This window comes from Capricornis sumatraensis, chromosome 9, assembly GCF_032405125.1.
Source record: "Capricornis sumatraensis isolate serow.1 chromosome 9, serow.2, whole genome shotgun sequence".
NCBI classification, from domain to species: Eukaryota; Metazoa; Chordata; class Mammalia; order Artiodactyla; family Bovidae; genus Capricornis; species Capricornis sumatraensis.
The window spans coordinates 53813799-53837140 of NC_091077.1; the positions used below are offsets into that span (position 1 = coordinate 53813799).

A 23342-nucleotide genomic window follows, 5' to 3' on the forward strand; every position below is an offset into this window, starting at 1 on the left:
CTTGGGGTCTAGAAGAACTTCTCCAAATGAACCAGAAGAAAAGGAGATGGAAAACTGGTGGACACAAGAAAGTTGTAATTACACATTCTACTCTAGTAGGGCAAGCAATGTATTCTACATGCAGTAGGTATTGGAGAGTTAATGAGTGGGAAACAATGTTCATTGAACAACATTCAACAAGTTGTTATTAAGCTATGTGTTTAGGAGGTTTGTGTGGTTAGGATAGATTAGATAGGGTGGATTGAAATGGTAAAAGATAAAGAAACCAGGCTAGGGATTTTATAATAGTCAAGGTGGGAAGGCTTTGGTCTTCACCCAAGAAGCAGTGGGGAATCATTGAGTGTTTTATGTAAAGAAATGATATGATCAGACTTGCATTTTGAAATGATCACTAGAAATGGTTCTTTTGGGTTAAACATCTATATTGAAAATCTTGTTGACATTGTTGGTTGGCTTAGTCACTTATAAACTGTTCAGGGTAAATTTGGATCTGCCTCAGATCTGAAAAAATAGAAATTTCAATTTTGTGAGATTAGAACTAATGGTATTTTGCTGTGTCTGTTTTCATTGACTTCTCAGTGGGTGTTTGGTTTTGGAGTATAAGAACTAGAGAATATAAAAATCATTTTCCTTCAGTTTGTTTTTGTTCACAGATGTTAAACCTCTTTTTTACCACTGGAAAGGGTGACTTTGCTGGAAAATCATTTAAAGTTTTTTCCAGTCAAGTCAATAAGCTCCCCAGAAGCAAACGAACAAGGGGTGAAAACCACTGTGAACCTGGTGAGATTGCATTTCTTCACTGCAGCCTGAGCCAGCTATTGTGGAAAGTGAGCGTGGTCGAAGGGAGAAAGTGGGTTTTGTGCACGGTCACATCTGTGAAGCAGGGCCAGGGGTGGAAAATACAAATGGAGTAGGGAAGACATTTGAGGAGGTTAAAGTCAGCTCAGAGACTATTTTCCACATGTTTAGACTAAAGAATAAACACTAGAATTTTAGGGAAGCCAGCTATTTGCTTGGGGGGCGGGGACAAGCAATGTCCAGTGGCCTTCACATTAAAGTCCACACCTCCTTATCTCTCTGTTTCATGCGCCTTTCACGGTATCCAGACCAAGCATTGTACTGTGTAGTGTAATTTAATTGTCCTGGATATTATCTTCAACAGAAGTGCTTTTTCTATTGCTGAGAATTGTGAACATAGCAAAATATGTTAGACTCCTTTTTCAAGGAATCCTCTTTCCCCAGGGTTACTGTTAAGCTGAAGTACCTTGGGCCACCTCTGCTAATTTTAGATATTCCTTTGTTTTCATCAGTGGACATTTAGATTCTTATTAAGTCCTTTTACCTCCTTTTCCTCTCCGTAGTCCAAACAGGAAATATTCCCTGAAAGCAGACTGCATAGAAAGGGATGCCAGATGGCCAATGACTTGAGGCAGTGTTGTTAACTTGTTGTCCAGCCAACTCAGAATGCGACATTGGAGATGTCCCCCTCCTGGGGGGAAGGAAGACACCGTTGATTTACTGTAATAACTTTACCTTAAAAAAAAAAAAAGGTCTCTAGAGCAGTCAACACAATTTTTCAGTGAGGACAGAGGATGGAAAATTTAGTCCTTGCATATGGAGGGGCACTCAGTAAATATTTGTTGCTTGTATTTGACTGAAAAAGAAGAGAAACAGTAAAAACAGTTGGGAACTGCCAACTGTATTATGCAACCTAAACCACGGATTGGTGTAACAAAGACAAAATTGTCATTTTGCCCTTTTTAAGCATCCCTCCTCTAAAGAATAAAAGTAGCTATTTGTATGATTAGGGAGAGCATTTCTTCTATTAACATGTATTAACTTTTTGATTTTAAATGTAACATATTAATTGTAGAAAATATGGAAAACATTTTAAAAGCACAAAGAATAAAAATCACCCAGAGAATGCTATTAATATGCTTACTGTCCGTAGGTATGTCTTAAGATAGACGTGTACATATTTTTTATTACATAGAAGAGTGCATGAGACATATACAACTTCACAAATTGATCTTCAGCAGCTGCCCCCCAGGTAAGAAGTACAATGTTGCTGGGACCCAACAACTCTCACTTTCTCCTTCCCTCTAACAAGCCTTTCCCTCTCTGTGGATAACTACTAGTCTGATGTTTATTGTAATCAATTCCTTGCTTTTATTTATATTTTAGCTCTTCAATACAAACTCTGGGGGGCTTCCCTGTTGGCTCAGACAGTAAAGAATCCACTCACAATGCAGGAGACTCAGGTTTGATCCCTGGGTCAGGAAGATCCCCTGGAGAAGGGAATGGCAATTTTTATTTGCAATAGTAAGGTCCCATGAAGTCACTGCAAACACTGGATTAGCAAATATCTAACTATTGCTCCTATAGGAAACACAGGATTAGGTTCCTACAGCCTCTGTTTACAATGTTTTTGTCAATTTATTAATCCATAACCTTGTTTTACATGGATTTCTATTTAAAAACACTTTGTTTAATATTACTATTGATTCATGAGCATTCAGCTCAGGACCAGCAGGGCTGTAAGTTATGCTGAATAAAGCTTCTTAAGCACGTGAATTCTTTGTGAGGCATATCCAGCCTTCTTGCACATAGAGTCATTGCAGAGCTGGAACAGAAGGCAGAGCATCCCTTTATTCAGCCTCAGCGGAGAATGTGCATGTTGGGTGACTGAAGGTTTTCATCACTCCATATGTGTCCGCAAATGACTATGAAAGCACTTTGAGTATTGATTCTGGACTTACAAATAAATTTTAGCAAATAGGTGAATTCACGACTGCAGATCCACAAATGACTAACTTATTTAGTGCATCCCTAAAATGCAACATTTTGTTTTATTACTTTGAGTCTGGCTTCTTTTGCTCAATAGTTTTAAAAGTCATTCCTGTGTAATAGCTGTAGTTTATTCATTTATTTTCACTATAGTAGAATGAACAATTGTATTAATATACTAAACCTATTTCTGCATTCTGCTTTTGCTCAACCTTTAGTTTGTTTTGGGGCTTCCCCAGTGAGTGGCTCAGCAGTAAAGTATCTGCCTGTAATGTCGGAGATGTGAGTTTAATCCCTGGGTTGGGAAGATCCCTGGAGGAGGGCATGGCAACCCACTCCAGTATTCTTGCTGGGAAAATCTCATGGACAGAGGAGCCTCAGGGGTGGGAGGTAGGGAGCAGGGACCACAGTCCATGGGGTTATAGAGTTGGACACGACTGAAGCAGCTGAGCATGTTAGCTTGTTTCCAGTTTTTGTTTTTTACAGATAAACTGCTCAACACATTCTCATACATGTCTTTTGGTACACACATACACACTGTGCTCTAGGCTACACATCTGGGAATGAACTGCTGAGTCACAGAGAGTGGTAAATTATTCAGTTTTGTACCAACCTGTTGTCCAAAGTGAGTAGAGCAGTTTACAGCCATCCTCCAACAACGTATAAGAATTCCAGTGATTCCACTTCTTGTAAACACTTGGTATTTTCAGCATTTTGATGTTAGCTGTCTTAGTTGTTCTGGTAGGTGAGCAGGATCATCCCCCTGTGGTTTTAAGCTATGCTTCCTGCATTACAGAAAGTGTGAGCACCTTTCTTTTGCAATTTCTTTTCTGAAATCCCTGCCCAAATGTCTTGCCCATTTTCAACTTGGTTGTCTGCTTTCTCTTACTGATCACGATCAGTAGGAGTTCTCTGTATAGTCTTGTGTGTGCTCTTTTTTAATGTATTTATATGTTGTAGACCATCTTTTGCTGTCTTTTAACTTTGTCTTTTGATACGTAAAAGCTCTTATTTTAATATAGTCACATATATCGATACTTTGCTTTTATGCCCTATTGGATAAGTTTCAATCCCACGTTCCCAGAATTATTCCCTGTTTTATTGTTTGCCTTTGGCATTTAGACCTATAATCCGCTAGGAAACTATCTGTTAGGTATGATATGTGGAATTGGTCATTTTTTTCTGTATAGATATTTGATTATCCTAGCACCTAGTGGAAGAGTGCTTTCCATTAGTATTATAAAGTAATATAGGCTCATGATTTAAAAGCTCAAAACAGTATGAACAAGTGTAAACGTTTAAAAAGGGAATGTCCAGTCCATGCCTGTGGACTCAGTCCCCATTCTTAATCCCCTGAGGCAGTTACAGTTTCTTGCCTGTAAATTTTAAGAATAGTTTAAAGAACCCTAGCATTAGAATGGTGGCTTTAAGGCAAACTTAAGTTGTGCCTCAGGACAGAAGATCGAATCTAGTGTCACTATCACTTTTCTGTTTGTTACAGTGAATGTGCTTGTCTTTGCAGTATCTTCATAGAGAATGACAGTTGTATTGCACTCAGTTTAAGATAGTAAGGAGATACTTGGATTTCTCTGCAACCACTTCAGTCTTATGAAATAGCAAATGTTACCTTATGGATCCTTTGAAGGGCTCCCAAAATGTTTCTGAGTTTCATTAAAAATAGCTTCATAAATTGTGAGGTTATTTAGTTGAAGTAAATACATTTTAAGAACCAATTCTGATGTAGCTAAAATGCAATTTTGAAAAAGATTGAGGGGCTTTAACAGGAAAGAATACTCCCCTTGGTAAGTTCTGTGCAGTGTAGAGCACACTGTCCCGTTTGCCCTGCTGGTCCTTTTTCTCTTGAGGGTGTTCCCCTGCATGGGGTAACTGAACTCAGAATGTTGTCTTTTTACTTACATTTTACCATTGCATCTTTACTTACAGTCCAGAGTTTTGTCCTCTACCTCGTATTTCTTTATTATTCTGTGTGAGAAGGTTCAAATGATTGGCTTCAGAGAACCTTGAGGATAACAGATTCCCTATTCCAAGATTTTGGATTTCATTTAATCACAGAATTATATGTCTTTCCCAAAATATTCCATCTGAATTTGACACTTGTTTGGAACTTTAGAGAAATAATTTTTTAAGCTAGAAAACAGAGCTGCTGCCCTGTAGACTAGTCAAGCTCTTTTCAAAGCAAATTATTTAAAAACCATTTTAAAAGCAATTGCATATAATTGCTAAGGCCTTAAGGGGATTTCACCAGCCAGTCTCATTAAAATAAGAATCAGGACTCTTGTTACCGTCTGAATAAAAATATGTATTAAATTATATTAGATGAAGGGAAAAAAATCTGTAAATACTGTGTATACTTGTAAGAGTCAGAAAAGAATACAGAACAATGCATCTTGGGGGCTTGTGGTTTTCCTCTTGTAAAGTTGTGTAGCACATACTGAAGATTCAGGATGTAGACAAGATACACATAAAAAATATGTTCAAATTTCCAACAAATAGAAACTGGTTTTTGTGTCATCTGGGGCTTCCCAGCTGGTGGCTCAGTGGTAGAGAACCGTCTGCGGGAGGAGGTGATGCAGTGCAGGAGACAAAGGAAACATGGGCTCGATCTCTGGGTTGGGAGGACCCCCTGGAGGAGGAAATGGCAACCCACTCCAGTATTCTTGCCTGGAGAATCCCATGGACACGGGAGCCTGGCAGTCTACAGTCCATGGGGTTGCAAAGAGTTGGGCACGACTGAGCGTCTGGGCACTTTGTATCATTTACTCTGATTCACCACTATCCAGTTTACTGGTATTCCTTTTGACCCTGTTTTCCAACTGAAGTTTGATTTTCCTTCTGTTTTTATGGCACTTTAACTGAGGACATAAAGAGATATTTTCCAAGGAAGAAAAATTCCCTAATTTGGGATTAGATTAGATGGGACTTTACAAGTTTTCATGGGATTTTCTCTTGTCTCTCATTATAGGAGGAAAGAGAAAGAAATGCAGGCCTCCTGCCTTGAGTTTAATAGCACCATCTGCTCCAAGCCTAATGGGAAAGGGGGACTGAGGGAGCAGTCAGTCCAGGCCTGAGATCCATGACCCAGAACCTGGCCTATAGGTCACAGACCACTGCCTGGCAGAGAGATGTCAATATCGATTTTGTGAGCTCTCCCTAGTACACTGCCAACAAGACACTCTTTGGCTCCCCTGTGTACCTCATCCCTCCAAGTTAGTCTTGTCTTTGAGGATCCTACACTAAACCAACCACCCACCACTCCCCGTCTCTCTTGGGTGAGCCACACCACATGGCCAGGGGTCCAGCACCCCCCAGGCTGCGGTAGTCTGGCTCTGTCCATCTGCTTGTCTCCTTTCCCACTCGTCCTTCTTGGCAGAATGCCCTTTAGAAAATTAAACTTTCCTTCCAGATAGAAACAACACAGGAGAGGAATTGTATTCATTTTTCTGGAAATGCTAGGAAAGAGAAGAGGCCAAGGTAACTTTGTGGACTGGATGGGGGTGGTGGGGAAATCCATCTGATTTTTCAAATTGGTAATTCTCTGTGCTGGTGGGGCCATGGTGAGAGGGAAGGGGGAACCCCCATATGCTACTTGCAATTCAGTCTAAACTTTCTGCAAAGCTGTTTGCTAGGATGTATCAGGATCCTTAGAAAAGGCTCCTAGCCTTTGGCCCATTAATTTAACTTCCAGGAATTTATACTTAGGAAACAACTGGAGACAACCCGTGGTCTGCTACAAGAATGTGAATTGCAGCGCTACTTCTTATGGCTGAGGGGGATACTAGTTCGAATGTACACAATAAGAAAAGAGTTTCATAAATCAGGCCATACCATACAGTGGACTCCCCTGTAGGTCTGAGAATACTCTGGGGGGTTGTAGAAAGGCCATCAGGGGGTCATCTGCTAAGATTGTGGTTTTGAAATTACTTTTCTATCCTAACATCAGTTTCTTTTTAGCCTCATTAATGAGGAAAGAGTTTTATGATTTTTTGGAATATATCAAAGGTTAGTTAATGACAACAGAAAATGCTTACCTGAAAAAAGCATGCTACTATGTATGTAGTATTATCCACATCGCTCCCCCTCCCCGAAAAAAGTGAAAAAAATTGCCAAGTAATTATCAGTGAAATAAATTATGTATGATTTTACTGCTTTTCTTCTGATACTTTTTCATTTCTTCATCATCTATAATTTTGCATATCAGAATTAAAGAAGACCAGTTTTCTTATTAATGGTCAGCTGGCTGCTTATCTTGTACCAGCTCAGGATTTTCCACTCCTGTGATTTGGAGCCACGAGAGGGTCTGCCACATCTGTGATCAAACTGGGAGCCTGCTGGGGCAGCCCTGTCTACAGCCCAGTAAGCATGCCCTGGCTGGTATATCAGATGCCCCATCAGTCAAGTGAGTCACCACAGAAGGGTGTCAAGCTGATGATATTGCCACACAACTGTACTTGAACTCTCAGCCACATCCCAGCATGATGCCAGGCCTTTGAGCCTTATCTTCCTAAACCATTATTTCTTCCCTGTCCAGTGAATGTCACAGCGACTGGCTGGGCTATATGACTCCTTTTGAGGACACTGTGGATCAGCAAACTAAAGCTGATGCAAGTCTCCAGTTGAATCAAAACCAGACCAGCAAATGTTCCTTAAAGTTTAAGCTGTTGTTGCTGTACTTGGGCCTTGATGTGGGGGGCTGGCAGAACCCCAAGAATATTTAGGGAGAAAAATGTGCTAGGGCATTCAGCTGGACTCTGAGGTTGTGAAGAGGCCTTCATAGATCAAGTGCTAAGAGTGTAGTTATAAAATGATTTTCTTCTAACCTAACATCAATTATTTGTTATCTTTGGCCTCATTAATGGGAATAGAGTTTGAGGATTCAATATTGGAGATTTCAGAGCCAGTAATACCAAAGCTGGCCAGTTTTAGTTTGTTTTGTCTTAGATTTTTTACCATCGCTGTTGTCACTTTAAGTAACCTATAGCCAGACACTTCTGCAGTCAGAGGTTAAGATTATACAAATAGTCTTTGGCCATTATTGTCATCCCTGTGCATCTTATTTTCCACCTATATGTTCTCTGGGTTGCATCAAAACTGATATATAATGTGCTCTATATTTCTTGGAGGAATGTTTATATGTTTACGTCATTCTGTTGCTACAAGCATCAATCATTGTGGTATATAAGAGTGTTCAGTAGTATTGTTGACATTTGGTTTTGTTAATGTGACTCTGGAGCACAAGCAAAGTGTAATTTCAATCAGTTTAAAAATCATAGAAGTACTGTGGAGTGTACATTTTATTGTTGTGCTAAAATGTAGTGGTAATAAGGTCTAAATTGGAGTTATTTTATAGAAAATAAATGTTATTGCTATAACTAAAATGCAAGCCAACAGATGAAAATCTGCTAGTTGTTAAAAAGCACAGTTAATAATACTATGGCAGTAGACATGGAGATTGAAGAGTAACTTCTTATGATCGTTGTGAATGTCCTGCGTTGCAACCATTGTTGTTGTTGTTCAGTCACCCAGTCGTGTCCGACTCTTTGTGACCCCATGGGCTACAGCACTCCAAGCCTCCCTGTCCATCACCATGTCCTAGTGTTTGCCCAAGTTCATGTTCATTGCTTCGGTGGTGCCATCCAGCATTCTCATTCTCTGATGCCGTCTTCTCCTTCTGCCCTCAATCTTTCATAGTTTCAGGGACTTTTCTGTTCACATCAGATGACCAAAATACTGGAGCTTCACCATCAGTCCTTCCAGTGAATATTCAAGGATGATCTCGCTTAAGATCAACCATAACCCCAGATAATTTCAGCCATGTACTAAGTCACCAAGAACCACTTAGATATCCAGGGTTGTGTTCATAGACGATGTTCCCAGCTATGCCTTTAACCAAAGGGATGATTCTTGGTACAGTTGAGGTAGGAAGCTGGAGGGATTTCCTGCTTATTGTTGTTTAGTCGCTGAATCATGTCCAACTCTTTTGTGACCCCCATGGACTGTAGCCTGCCAGGCTCCTCTATGCATGGGATTTCCCAGGCAAGCATACAGGAGTGTGTTGCCATTTCCTTCTCCAGGGGATCTTCCTGACCCAGGGATTGAACCTGCATCTCCTGCATTGGCAAGTGGATTCTTTACCACTGAGCCACCAGGGAAGCCCTTCCTACTTATAGAAGCCAGTCAAAAAAAAAAAAGTCTTAAGAACTTTTAAATTATCCTCTGCTGCCTACTAACCAAAGGAACAGATTAGTTCAGGCCTCTGGGCCTGGGTTGCTCTCATAAACCTCCAGACTGTCGCTGGTTGGAACCTGAGTTGCCAGGCTGGGCTGCAGTTGGAATAGCCAGCCCTTGCTCACTGGGTCATTACCTTGTGGGAGGGTGAATGGTTGTGGGAGGAGGACTAGGGAATGCAGGGCCTCTTACCAGCTGCTCTGTGGATTAACTAAGGACTGACTACCCAGTGGAAATAAGGCAGCACTCCCTCCCAGGACCCAAGACAGAATCAAGTGTGGGAACAGGTATTAAACTAATCGTAGAGTAACTGATCCCTTAACTAATGAAGTTTACTTGCTATCTTATCTTATAGTTGTTTTTTAATTTGTCTCATCTCGTGAAATACACTGTATGCTCTGCAAGTCAGAGACCTTGGTAAATGCTGAGTTGTATTCCATTTATTGTCTTGATCGCACTGTGTGTCCAATAAGTTAGTCATTGCTGGAATAATTGAGAAGAGAAGAGCCATACTCTTCAATTGTAATCTCTTCTATTATATGAATTCCATCTGCTGTATGAATCTACCAGTCGGAAGACTGGAGGCAGGATTGAGTATTTTGTTGGGATTTACAATGTGTTGAGTCTATTTGGGTCTGTGTGTTGCTGCATTCCCATTTTCCCTTGCAAATGTGATAGGCATCTGAAGGAAGCTCATAAATCAGTGGTTAAGAAGGTTTCTAGTAGATCTATAAAGAAGCCTGGCATAGCCTAGAGGACCAAAGCAAGTCCTACCACCCAGCAGCAATGCACTATGGCAGCAAGAGCCCTGTGCTTGGATTGGATTGAACCTCAGTCCTGACACTTACAGCCTGAGTATCTTTAGGTAAGCCTCAAATTGGCCCAAGTTCCCATACCTATGAAATGGGAATTATAATAATGCCTCTTGGCTAGATAGTTGGGTTAAAGGAGATTCATTAATTTAGTGAATAATAATTTATTGAAAACCTCTTAGGCACTATTTTAGATGTACAGCAGTAAACAAAACGAACAAAACTCCCTGCTCATAGATTTTATGTTCTAGAAGCAAGTACCCATAGTGGCATTTACTAAATGTTTCATTCAGTTAGTCTGAGGATATTCAATGAACTCACACAGTGGGATTTTACTGTACACTTCTGTAGGAATTTATGTTACAACTGTAGATAATTAAGGCCATTATTGAGTCTCCCATCTGAGTTGAAGATATCTCATTAAGTAGGACATTTATGTGTTCTTGCTAAATCCTGGAATGTTTAGACAGTGTGTTCCCTGGAATTGGATTCCTACAGTGCTTGGGTCAGAAAGGCCAGCTGCCGTCCAGGGCTGCAGGTGGTGTGGCTGGGTGGTTTCTGCGTTGTTTTGGTGTTTGTGCTATCTATGACTTAATGCAGTTTTACAGAGTTGCTAGATGTTTGTTTGTATAATTTGTGAAATAAGTCAAAGGGCTAGCATGACTACTTAAAAGCCACCAACCATGTTTTAGTGAGTGATTTCAACCTTTCCTGTCCAGTTTTTTGATCAGCCACCCAGCAAAGAACAAATTGACAGATTTAAGCTTTCAGTTCATTTTTACATTGCCTTCCATCTGGGACTTTTTCTTCAAGCATCAAAATGCCCAAAATCATTGAAAAGAAAAAGAATAAGCCTGGAAGGCAAACCTCCTAGGGGCCATGGGATGCTGCACATAGTCGTGTGCCCTCTCCTGGGAGGTGTGTGTGCAGACCCATCCTCCACCTGCGATCACTGTCCTAATGCAGCCCTTCTCTGGGTCTCCAATGGCACACAGCCCATTTAGTTAAAAATGTAAACAGGAAATCGTTTTCTGGTGGACTGGCCTGTGTGGCTCCCTCCCACCCCCGCCCCCGCCAAAAAAAAGATCATTTTTGCTGAGACACAACTTTCGAAACCCGTAGTGGTGGAAGCTGGAGGCTGGTTATAAGCTAGCCCTGCCCCAGATGGAGGTCAGTGATAGGATGTGTGTGTGGGAACCCATGGATGTGGGTTCAGGGCATTTTTCACTGATGGCCAAAGGCACAACAGACACGACTGCGGAAGCTCCTATCACCTAGAAAGCAGTTGTTCTGTGGGGCGAAGAGACATGTTAATACTCCCAGGAATTCCAGAGCAGGCATTACTTGGAAGACACGGGGGTCTGGTCTGGAGAAATGTGCCTTGGCGCTGAAGACGCAGTCTGGGTTCAGTGCCCCTCCCGTCTCTCCAACTCCCTGTTGCTCAGCCTCCTCTGACCCTCCTGTGCTCCTGCTGTGGTTTCCCTGTGTGCTGACGAGTTTTTTGGTGGTTATGTCTTGCAGCCCCCCGAATCCAAGCCCAACTTCACCCCTCTCGCCATCTTGGCCCATGTTCTCGGCGCCATCCAGCCCTATGCCCACTTCATCCACGTCCAGCGACTCATCCCCCATCAGGTCTGTTGCAGGGTTTGTTTGCTTTTTTGTTGCTGCCGTTGTTCTCTCATCGGCTTGGTCCTCTCTTCATGCAGTGTTCAGCCTCCTCGTCAACTTTGTTCCCTGCCATCCAAACCTGCACTTGCTTTTTGACAGGCCAGAAGAAGCAGTTCGCGAAGACTCCAGGTAAAATCACGGATGATGATCACTCTGTTCCTGCTTATCCAAAGCTGGTCAGGGATTCCAGCCTCAGAGACCAAAGCTGGGAGGGACCATTTGCATGAACCAGCATGGCATTTTTCGTGCCCCTCTGAACCCTTCCTCCAGTTCCTGAATTTATCTGTGGTGCCTAGAGTTTGGGGAGAGAGTGCTTCTTGAAAGGGCTCCTGTTTAGATTGCTCTCTGAATCAGGAGGCTCTCTGTGCTTTAGCACAAGATAATTTCAAGGGGAACAGTGCTGAGACACGTGCCAGCCTTTTCTTCCCTCATTTTTATCAGGTAGCATCAGGCAACATTTATTTGTGGAGTTGGGTTTTTGGCCATGAATATTGATACCTAGATGATGAGACCCAGACCAGTTAGGAGAGAGACAAATATAATACAGAATAAATTGTTCCTTACCTTCCATGCAGTCCCAGGAACCCTCATGCTCCCAGCCTGCGTCTGTCTCCAGGTGTCATAAACCCTTAGCTCTTATGGGAACAGGTAACACCTCTTTCTGAGGGTTGACCTAATTCCTCCCTCCAAGGCCCAGGCTGTAGTTTTTCCCTGCTTTGATGACATGCAGACTTAATTCTTTGTATCTGAGTTCTTTGGAAAAAAGAAGCTGTTTAAATGCTACAAAAAAATTCATGAGGATTCTGCAGAGTCCCTCTGCTGTGTATGTCCCCAGCATGTGTGTATCTTGCAGTGATAGGCTCTGCTTTCAGACAGCCCAAACACGGAGCCTAATTATAAGCTTCATCAGTACCTCAGGCCATGGCAGTGTTTTCTCATCCATCTTTTACTCATAGCTGGTTTTCTCCAAAGGGGAGGCCCAGCAGAGAGGCTTAAATAATCGATAAAGCTGTGTCTCACTTAAAAAAAAAGAAAGAAACACCATGCTATTTATACATATGTACAAGTCGCTCAGTCGTGTCCGACTCTTTGCGACCCCATGGACTGTAGCCTGTAGCCTGTCAGGCTCCTCTGTCCATGGGATTCTCCAGGCAAGAGTGCTGGAGTGGATTGCCATTTCCTTCTCCAGGGGATCTTCCCGACCCAGGAATCGAACCCGGGTCTCCCGCATTGCAGGCAGACGCCTTACCGTCTGAGCCACCAGGGAAGCCCCACATACATACGTGGATGCTCCCCAGTAGCACAGTGGTAAAAGTCTGCCTGCCAGTGTGAGAGGTGTGGGTTCAATCCCTGGGTCAGGAAGATCCCCTGTGGTAGGAAATGGCAACCCACTCCAATATTCTTGCCTGGAAAATTCCATGGACAGAGGAGTCTGGTGGTCTACAGTCCATGGGGTGGCAAAGAGTTGGATACAGCTGAGCGTGTGCACACACACACACACACACACACACACACACACAGGCACACACATTACTTTATTCTCCTCCAGGCACTTCCATACCTATCATTTCATTGTGTCTTCACATGAGAATGAGAGAAGAAATGGCCTGAACCGTATTACAGAGGAGGAAAACTAAGGCACAGAGAAGTGGCTTGCAGTCGCATGGCTCATGAGGTCCAATCCAGAACTCAGGACTTCTTGCCCTCAACCAGCACTCTTTCCTCCAAATACATGGGTAGCCCCAGATTTGAGTTTTCATGCTTCCCAGCCCGATAGCCTGGCTTGCTTTTCTAGGTTTTATGTCTAGCTTTTTCCTTTAAAATGGGAAAGAGAGAGCTTTTCACTATATCCTTTTATCCTCACCCTGGGAATAAGGTAAAAATTCAGATTATACTTTTCTTGACACTCAGATTATCTCCTACTTGTTTCTTAGGTACATTCTGGGAGATGTTAACTTTCTAGGACACCAGATATATGGCTTGAATTGTTCTGGTTAGATCATTGATTGCCCCATGAAGACCTGAACCAGAGCCAAAATGTGGCTCCTTCATTTTGATCAAAAGAAAGTAAAATCTTCAGAACATTGGCCCTTGAATAGAATGGGTTGGGGGGACTCAGGACAGTAGAATAATTCAGCTAAAAAAAACTGAAATGTGCTCTGCTTTGACGATTTTCATTTTTCTATATCTCTAAGCTTTGGGGCCCTATTGCCTGTCCAGTATCTCCACCTCTCTACTCCTGTCACCCAGGAATTTCCAGGTTTTACTCTTTTAGCTTTTCCTTTTCCAAAGTATTTCCAGATTGGCAGAGGACAGTGGCAGCAGAATCTGCACACCCCATGTGTCTGGGTTCATGGTTACTCAGGCCCATTCACTCTGGCCGTTGTTGTAATGCACCATTTGGATGATGCTGTTGCACAGCCCTGTAGGACGCTGCCATTTTGAAATAGGCAAGACAGAGTAGGACTTAGAATTGGCTATCATTGAGCTGACCATGTGTGCCAAAGTGAGCATGGATGGGGACACAGCTGGGGAGCCAGCGAACAGAGGGCAAAAATCCCGTAATTGCTGTTGCAATATGCAGCCAAGAGGTGGGGGCATATACCCATTATTCAGGTCCAATGAACCATTCCCCCAAATCCACTTTCAGAACATGAAGTTTCAGATTTCCTTCCCTAGACAGAGCTTTTAAAAATAAAAACATAATTAGACCTAATTAATGGGCCCATGAACTTCTATATAAACTTCTCTGGAAGAGTTTTGGTCCCCCCTCTTCAAAGCATTGCTTTGCTTATTACTTCAAGCTCAGGAATGGAGATGCCTTTCACAGCACAGCAGAGAAAGGGGACTGGAGGAGTGTTCCCTTTACTTTCACTTGCACCCCTAGAAAAGCTCCCCACCCCAAATTCCTAACTTGGAATCACACAAGGGCTCCTGGAAATTAGGCCAAAATGATCAGACTATTGCATCTCGCCAGTCTAGCTGAGCCCGCCTCCCTGGACAGTGCAGATAGTGGGTTGTCATTTTGCAGAGCTTGCAAGGGCAGTTGAGGGAAACTCCTCTGAGTGCTTTCCTGGCCCTGTGCCATGCTCAGAGGCGAAAATTAAAAATGAACTAGCAGAAGGTTCCAAGCTTGTTTGTGCCCTTGAAGGCCCCACTGAGGTCTGAAGGGCACCATCGCAGAAGAGTCACAGGCACCCCAGGCTCTCTGTGTCCAGGGTAGAGGTGCTCTGCAGAGAGTAGGGAGCAGAAGAACCAAAGTGGAGATCTTGTATTTCTTTAATCAGAGCCAAAGCCTACAAATAAAACCTGTGTGCCAACAGGATCTGTTTGGGTAGAAACCCTACCTAATGCAAACTGCTCAAGGCTTTTGATAAGGAGAGAGTGTGACATGGGACTCTTTGGGACTCAGTGGGACTCAGTCTAGCAAATTCTTACAAACAGAAAACTTTCCCCTGCGTAGGCTGCCAGATTTAGCAAATAAAATGAAGATTCAGAATATCCAATTATATTTGAATTGTAAACCACAAATGTTTTTTTAAGTATATCCTGTGCAATATTTGGGACATACACTAAAATGGTATCCCTCGTTGATCTGAACTTCAGATTTAACTAGCTGCCTCGTGTCTTATTTGCCAGCCCTCGTCCTGGGGAGCAGGAGTAGTTCCTTTTAGAAGCAGCCCTTGTATCCTTTCTCCCATTCTTGGTACACGTGCCGTGGAGGTAGGAGGGAGCCCTCTTGTAGACTGTCAGTCACCTCTTAATTTGAAACAAAAGCAAGATTCTCTCCTGAACTTTGTTCTTATATTTAATATGCTGCTTTATTGAATGTTATCGTTATTAAATCCCCCAAAGCAGATATTAGTGGAAAATTTACTCCTCTTGAAAGACAGTCTTGGGCATCTGAGGTATTCCCCCTCTTTCCTTCCTGCCAGATACCCCAGTTGATTTCCCTGGCTTGTCCCTGTTTTGTCCCATTCTTTGTATTTGAGGAGGTTAATAAGTAACCTCTATGAAAACCCAGCCGGAGAAGCCTTGCCTCAGATGATTTTTGCCTCACCTTTTATCTCCCCGTCCCTGGTCCCTGGCCTCTCCCCCCACCTGCTGTGCCCCGTCCTCCAGGGACAATGACCCTGGCTCATGGCCACTGCGTTCTCCTTCCATGTTCATGTCATTGCAGGCTTCACTTGCCTGTCTGTTCAGAATTTTGGTTGTTTTAACACTTTTCACAAGCAGATGGTCTCTGCGCCCCATTCCATCAAAAGCAGAAAAAAAACCAAACAGCAAAATAAAACAATAAAACTTTAATCCCACATTGGCTGTTTGGCCGTTGGTGGTCAACACATAGACTTGGTTTTGTTAGATTCACAGACTCTGCCCCTTGTCCTGAACTTAATCCTAACACTAATGATAATTATGTAGGAGGAGCTGGTTTCCAGCTGGAGCTGATACATTCTAAAGGCTCTTCCTCCTTCCACTCCCAGCAAACCCACTTCATGTTCTCCTACTTGCCCAGTTTTCTCCCACCCGGTTATTTCCTGGTTACTAGAAGACCAGAGAAAACACCAGTAAACTGCACCTCAGCAACAAATTCTGAATAGCCATTTATCCACACAATAGACCTGTTATGTCACCTTTCCTTCAGTTTTCATGGAACCAAGACTAAAAGTTTTAAATGCCTGGCCATTTGTATAGGTTTCCAAACATTGATGATGCCTCTTTCCCAGAGGGAAGCTGGACTTGGTGACTCCAAGAGTAACAGTTCTATAGTGACTGAAAATGCCCTGCTCCTTCTGATCATGTCAGATTACCTGAGACCATTCCTCTACTAAATCTCACTCAGTGACTCGAAATGGAGGTTTAGCCTCCCTGGGTCCTTGAGGCCCTTCATTAGCCAAATAAAGGTAAAGCAAATAATACATATCTCTTGAATAATTGTCTAACCCAGAGGACTACTTGCTCTTCGGCTACTCTACCCTGGAGCCCCTAAATATGCTTCCTTAGATAGCTTAGAAGAAGAAAGAGGTTGCTTTCAGCAAATGAAGAGCCAGCCTTTGACTGCTAAACATCCATTTTCTTATGACCTTTGAGAAGTCATAGATCCGCTGGAACTGGTTGGATATCAAAACAAAAATTGATTTAGCAGTGCTCGCAACTTGTACTCTAGAACATGGGCTCACAAACTGTAGCCACTGGGTCAGATCCAGCCTGCCCCCTGTGTTTGATAAGCATAAAGTTTTGCTGGAACACAGCCAAACTCTTTCATGTACATCTTGTCTGCGGCTGCTTTCATGCTACAGTGCAGAGTTGAATAGAAGCAGCAGAGACCGTATGGCCCATGAAGCCTAAAATTTTTACTGTCTAGGCATTTACAGAGGGAGTTGGCCAACCCCTGCTCTAGAAGAATGGTTCTTAGCCCTCGTTGCTCACGAGAGTCACTTGGTGAGCTTTATAAAAATACTGATGCTGGTATCTGCACGTCAGGGTGGAACCCAGACATCTGCATTTTTTGAAGTGATTCTGATTCACGAGTGTCAGCACTCCTTGAATGAGAAAGGCACAAAAAACTGCCACAATGTCCCTTCTCCCTTCTTCATCCCCACACACGTGTACACACGTATGCTCGTACACACGCATGCATGCGCGCGCACATGCACACATGTGCTCATGCCCACACCTTGTCTGCTCCCCGCCCTGCCCTGCCCTGCCCTGGGGGTCTGGGAGTTCCAACTCTGGAATCCTGCTCCACCAGCCCAATGAAAAAGAAGTAACATCTGCAAGAGCTAACGTCAGCCCTGGGCCTGGAGCCCAGACCCATCTTTGCTTGAATTTCTCCTTTTCAACTCCTTGAGCATTGCGGCTTTTAGCAGGGTCTGCTGGGAGTGTCCTCAAGAGCAACTTGGAAGCTCTTTTCCTGCCTTCACTTCCCTACTCCCCAGCTAGTCCTACTCCCCATATGGGGCCCAGCCTGCCCTCCCAACTGTTCAGCTCTTGTGACTCCCGGGTCAAGTTTTGACTTGGCACAAGATGACCCCACAAGAAGAGTGGTTTTCCCGGGCTCATGGCTCTTCTCTGCCTATTTCTTGTTTTTACTCTGGTGACCTTTGTGACTTTCCTACCTCATGTTTTGCCATCTGGCTGCCTTGTCAGGCTCTTCCCACAAGAGAGGGCTAGGCCGCTTGCAGGGAAGGGGAAGAAGAGAGATGAAATATCTTGCAGGAGGTTTTTTAAAAACGCTCATTAAACTGTTTTCCCCCAGCACACCGTTCCGGAAGGCAAAAGCCTTGTATGCCTGCAAAGCAGAACACGACTCCGAGCTCTCATTCACAGCAGGGACGGTCTTCGATAATGGTGAGTTTTTCAAATAAATAACTGGAGTTGTCAAAGTTGCTTTCTGCTGCTGCTGCTGCTGCTAAGTCACTTCTACCTAAGGAAAATTTCCATAGAACAGGTAAGACTGAAAAGGACTGTGTGTGTGTGGTGGGGGAGGGGGGGGTCTTTTCCCACAGTGGGAGAGCAGCGGCAGAGCTCAAGGAGTCACTGTCAAGAGAGGAGAGTGGAGTCGCCTCCTCACGGTGACAGGGCGGTGTCATGGAGACGTCATGGGCATTGAATGTGATGGTCCGTGGACAGGCTTTGAGCATCAGGGGGCTGGACAGGGCGGGGAGACAAAGCAGTGGAGAACAGGAATCCTGCAAGGGGGCAGAAGCTCTGGGTGGGGGGCTGCGGCCGCAGGGTCTATGCCTGTCTTCTGGGGTTCCAGGGGATTCACTGTCCATGGCAGGTGAGGCCGGTTTCTGAGATGGTCTGGTAGGCTTGAGGCATCGGGTGAGCTCAGGGCAAAAAAGCTGTGCTGCGTCCCTTCTCGTCCTTCCTGTGTTGCCGGGAGCGGGAAGTTGACCCCAGAGTCAAACCACCCCTGCCAAGCGCCAGCTGTCCTGCACAGGCATTCCTGCAGGAAAATAGATTCAGGCCCCTGCCCCAAGGGCCTCGGGCTTGCTTGATACATTTCCTTGTTGCATTTGTTTGTATTCCTCCCTCAAAAAAAAGGGAATATTTTTTAAAATGAAAATTGATGAAGTTGATGTCCCAATGTATCATAACTTATTATTGGCCTTGAGAGAAAAATCAGGATTCTGGGGAAAGGCCCAAGTTTCTGTTGTGGCTGAGATTTCCCCAGATGTAGTTCTCCTTGGGGGTTAATCCCTCTAGATGCCTGGGTGAAAGGGTCTGTTTGTTTTGCTCAAAGGAGGAAGCAAAAACCAGCTGCCTGGTTTCAGGAACTGGGCATGCTCTGGGCCTCCCTCCTGGACCTCAGGTGGGGCGGGGGCAGAGTTCCCCAGCAGGGGTGAGTGAACACTGCCCCCTGCTCCCTCCCCATCCTGATCACACAGTCCTGCCTAGAGCTGGACCACACCTCCTACCACCTGCCAGAGACCTGGAAACGTGGGACTGCCAGGGCTCCTGTGTAGCAATGAACAGCCTGAACTTGAGATTTAGGCCACTGTAGCGCAATCCCTGGCTTGATCACTTGATTCTGTGTGGCCTCAAGGAGTGACTTAACCTCTCTGCTCCTGAGTCCTCTCTGTCATAGAAAGAGAACAGATGGATGTGAGAGAAGACTGAGATAGTGTGCATGCCATGTTTAAAGTAGTACTCAACACACACTAAGCTCTCAGTGTCCTGCTGTTGTTATGATCATCATCATTTCACTATATCTGTTTTAGAAAAAGACCCTGATGCTCTTATCATTCACAAGGACAGTTTTTCTTCTTAGCTGCTAATACGACCCAGCTCTGGCTTGCTCAGCTGGGCTGTAGGTACTGCACCTCAACACCCCGGATCCTGGCTTTCTGTAAGGGCCTTGAGGTCCCAGCCAGAGCAGAGATGGGCTCCTGGGGACCAGCCTTGAGTGCATCTATATGCAAGGGGGCTTCCCCACTGTTTGGCCAGCCCCTGCCTTCAGCACGGCAGAGATAATGGTCAGGCTTGAGTAGATAAAATGGGAAACAGTTCACAGAGCACCTCGGGAATTCCCAGGTCACATTTGGTGGCCCTTCATCTGAGCCAGCAGGGCTGGGGGTGAGCCCACAGCACCTCATGTATGGTTCTCAAAGTCCCCAGAGCACTGCCCTTAAACCTTTGCTCTATTCACTTTCATTTGGGTTCTTTAAAAATCAAGATGTACATATAGCAAGCCAAGCCACCTCTCCTGTCAGCAGCTGGAGCTTTTAGATCCTGGCACACCTGAAGATGAAGTGAGTCCACTGAAGGTTGCCTAAAGCCACGTGCGGGGGCATCACAGCCCAGCCATAACATGACACAGTTTTCATGGCAGACCAGTCAGTGGGCTGCATGCACGGGCTCTGGTGCTGTGCTGTTAGCAGGGAAGGGGCTTCTGTACATACATGAGCAAGATATGAGAGGTCCCCACATCTGGCAGTAAAGCCAGAGCTTAGAGGTCTGCCGTCTAAACCACAGTTCACTACAGTACCCCAGCGGACAAGGGGCTGCTGTGTTCCTGTCAGCTATTCAGTCTGACAACACAGCGGACCCCTGATCCCAGGGCAGAGTGGGTTTAAGCTCACAAAAGGTCTGTGTAAGCGTGTGTATCTTGTTTGGGACTCCTCTTCCTGAGTTCAGCATTCTTCCATTTTTTTTTTTAGACAACTTTAATGTGGGAGACCCGGGTTCGATCCCTGGGTTGGGAAGATCCCCTGGAGAAGGGAATGGCAACCCACTCCAGTATTCTTGCCTGGAGAATCCCATGGACGGAGGAGCGTGGTGGGCTGCATTCAGTCCACGGGGTCACAAAGAGTCGGACACGACTGAGCGACTCCACTTTCACTTTCACTTTATTGAGGTAGTCTAGTCAAGGCTATGGTTTTTCCAGTGGTCATGTATGGATGTGAGAGTTTGACTGTGAAGAAAGCTGAGCACTGAAGAATTGATGCTTTTGAACTGTGGTGTTGGAGAAGACTCTTGAGAGTCCCTTGGACTGCAAGGGGATCCAACCAGTCCATCCTAAAGGAGATCAGTCCTGGGTGTTCTTTGGAAGGACTGATGCTAAAGCTGAAACTCCAGTACTTTGGCCACCTCATGCGAAGAGTTCACTCATTGGAAAAGACTGTGATGCTGGGAGGGATTGGGGGCAGGAGGAGAAGGGGACGACAGAGGATGAGATGGCTGGATGGCATCACTGACTCGATGGACATGAGTTTCTGTGAACTCCGGGAGTTGGTGATGGACAGGGAGGCCTGGCGTGCTGCGATTCATAGGGTCGCAAAGAGTCAGACACGACTGAGTGACTGAACTGAACTGATTGAGGTAGCCATGTACCATGTAATTTACCCGTTTAAAATGTGCATTTCAGTGGGTTTTAGTATATTTAGAGTTGTGCAACCATCACCATTATCTCATTCCACAATATCTTCATCACCCCCAAAGAAACCCTGCTCCCTTTGGCAGTCATGCCCCATTTATCCCAAGCCTGCTCCATCCCACCTAGATATCTGCTCCTCTGCTTTCTGGCACTATAAATTTGCCCGCTCTGGATGTTTCATGTAAATGGAATTATACAATACAGGGTCTTTGTAACTGACTTCTTTCACTTTGCATTATGGTTTCAACATCATCCATGTTGTAGTATGCCTCAGAACTGCATTCCTTTTTATGGATATATACCACGTTTTGTTTATCCATTTATCCATTGATTGCAATGTTGATTATTTCTACTTTTTGGCTCATTTTATGAGTAATGCTACTATAAACATCTTCATACAAGCTTTTGTGGGGACATAGATTTTCCACTCTCTTTGGTGATATACCACGGCATGGGGCCTACTGGGTCACATGGTAACTCTGCGTTTAACTGTTGAAAGAACTGCCCAACTGATTCCCAGCAGGGTTATACATTTGGCATTCCCCCCTTCTTTAGTTTTTAAGTCTCCTTTTTGAAGTTGTTTAGCTAGCCAACTGAAAAAAGAAATGATACTTGATTTTTAACTACCAAGTCCTTCCCTTCCCAGCAGGTTCTGTGACTGCTTCTGCCCCTCAACTCAGTAATCGTCTTAACCCCACAAGGGCCAGTGATAGCAGAAGAGAGGCAGAGTACTTACCAGGCCTTCCTGTGGCCTCTGGGGATCACAACAGCATTAATGACACTCGTTTCTTTTTAACCAGCAGTGCCAGTGACCTTTCCAATCCCCTGAAAGGCAGAAGGCCACATTAAGCCCTAAAGACAACACCTCTCAGTGTTTACTGAGCTGCAGTGAAAGAAGGATCTAACAAAATGTTGGTCTAGTTTTTAATCTAGTTGGTTGGTAATGTTTTATGACTTCCAATTTTTAGAAAATGATATTTAGACCCTACTTGCTCCATCCCTTTGTCTTGTTAGGAAAAAAAGTGGACGTTAAAGAAAAGAACTATTCACATGTCAGAGATTTTTCCCTTGTTCTCTCACTCAGCAGTTTGTTGCTGAAGGTCCTAGGTGAGGCCTTAGCAGTGTGAGTTGTATGCTCTGTCACTGTCAGATTAAATCATCAGATCAATCAGAAGGAAGTTTTCTAATGACAGAGTTAGAGTAAGTGAGTGAGTGTGTGTGTGAGTGTGTGTGTGTGTGTGTGTGTGTGTGTGTGTCTTGTCTTTCTCAGGATCAAGAAGAAGAAAAGAGGAGGGAGAGGGAGGGGCTCCTTGAGGGGGAAGTCAGTTGTTCCTAATGATTAATCTCCAAGCTTCTGGATTCCAGAGGCCCCCTGTGAATCTGGAGAGGATGCTCAGTCAGCTCTTGGACTTTGTGCAGTGGGTAATGGCTGCGCAATACGTGGAAATAACTCCAGTGTCCGCCCTGGCCAATCTACTAGGAAACTGTGCTTTCACCAAGAGCACCTCAGACAGTAACTGGAAAGAGAAATAACTGGTGTTCCCAGGAACATTAGTCATCTAGAAGCAGTGTGATTAGTGATACCTGGAAAATTCCTATGGCATTCACTAAAATTGGGTTCTTGGGATGCTTTTATCCAAATGTGAGATGGGCCAGCCAGATCCGTCCTTCCTGGGGTACAGGGTGCAGTGGTGAGTGCAGGCAGGGCCGCCCCAGATTTCCTCTGCTGATAAACGGCATCTCAGGCAGTGGGGTTCCCAGAGAATTTCTCGTGGAGTCCTTTAGCCTCCCCAGCCTCTCCATATCTCCCTCGGGCGTTTCTACCAGCTGTCTAACTGGTCTTACTGCATCTGCTCCTGCCCCACAACCCTGGCGCTACATAGCAGCCAGATGATCGTTTAAAAATGGAGGTCACATCATGTTGTTCTCCTGCTTCTGGTAGCCTCATATTGTTCTTAGAATTATTGATGAGGTCCTCCAGGTCCCACCCCTGCCCTCTGGCCCCCTCTTCCCCTCCCTTGATACATAGCAGCCTCTGAGTCCTTCTTTATGTTCTTAAATAGGGTCGGCAACTATGACCTGCCAGTGAAATCCAGCCCACTGACTGTTTTTGTAAATAAGTCTTCCCTGGAACACAGCCACCCACGCTTTGTGTTTATATATTATCTGTGGCACAACAGTGACAGATTTGAGTAGTTACACACTGATGATCTGGCTTTTTAAGAAAAACTTACACAGCACTGTTCTGAAATCACAACAAGCTTCTCCCCATTTTGGGGCCTCTCACTTGCATTACCCACTGCGTGGCCATCCATTTTGGATTATTTAGGTTTTAACTCTTCAAACTCTTGGCCACCCAGTCATATCCCTATCTTAGTCTCATTCTCCCCTCATCAGTTTACCTAAAATTACATGCTTGCTTACTATAGACGGCCCCTCCCCTAGAG

General features: G+C 44.4%; 1 protein-coding gene across 2 annotated transcripts in view; it reads left to right on the top strand.

The window, feature by feature from the left end:
* The window catches only part of ARHGAP26 (Rho GTPase activating protein 26), a 474825-nt gene that overhangs the window by 446124 nt on the left and 5359 nt on the right, over positions 1 to 23342 (top strand). Inside the window, exons 21-22 of one of the 2 annotated variants that reach the window (XM_068979311.1) lie at positions 11367 to 11642; positions 17773 to 17864. In XM_068979311.1, coding sequence (XP_068835412.1) covers positions 11367 to 11642; positions 17773 to 17864 — 368 coding nt within the window. The remainder of the gene's footprint in view (positions 1 to 11366; positions 11643 to 17772; positions 17865 to 23342) is intronic. The other variant, XM_068979312.1, reaches the window with a different exon arrangement.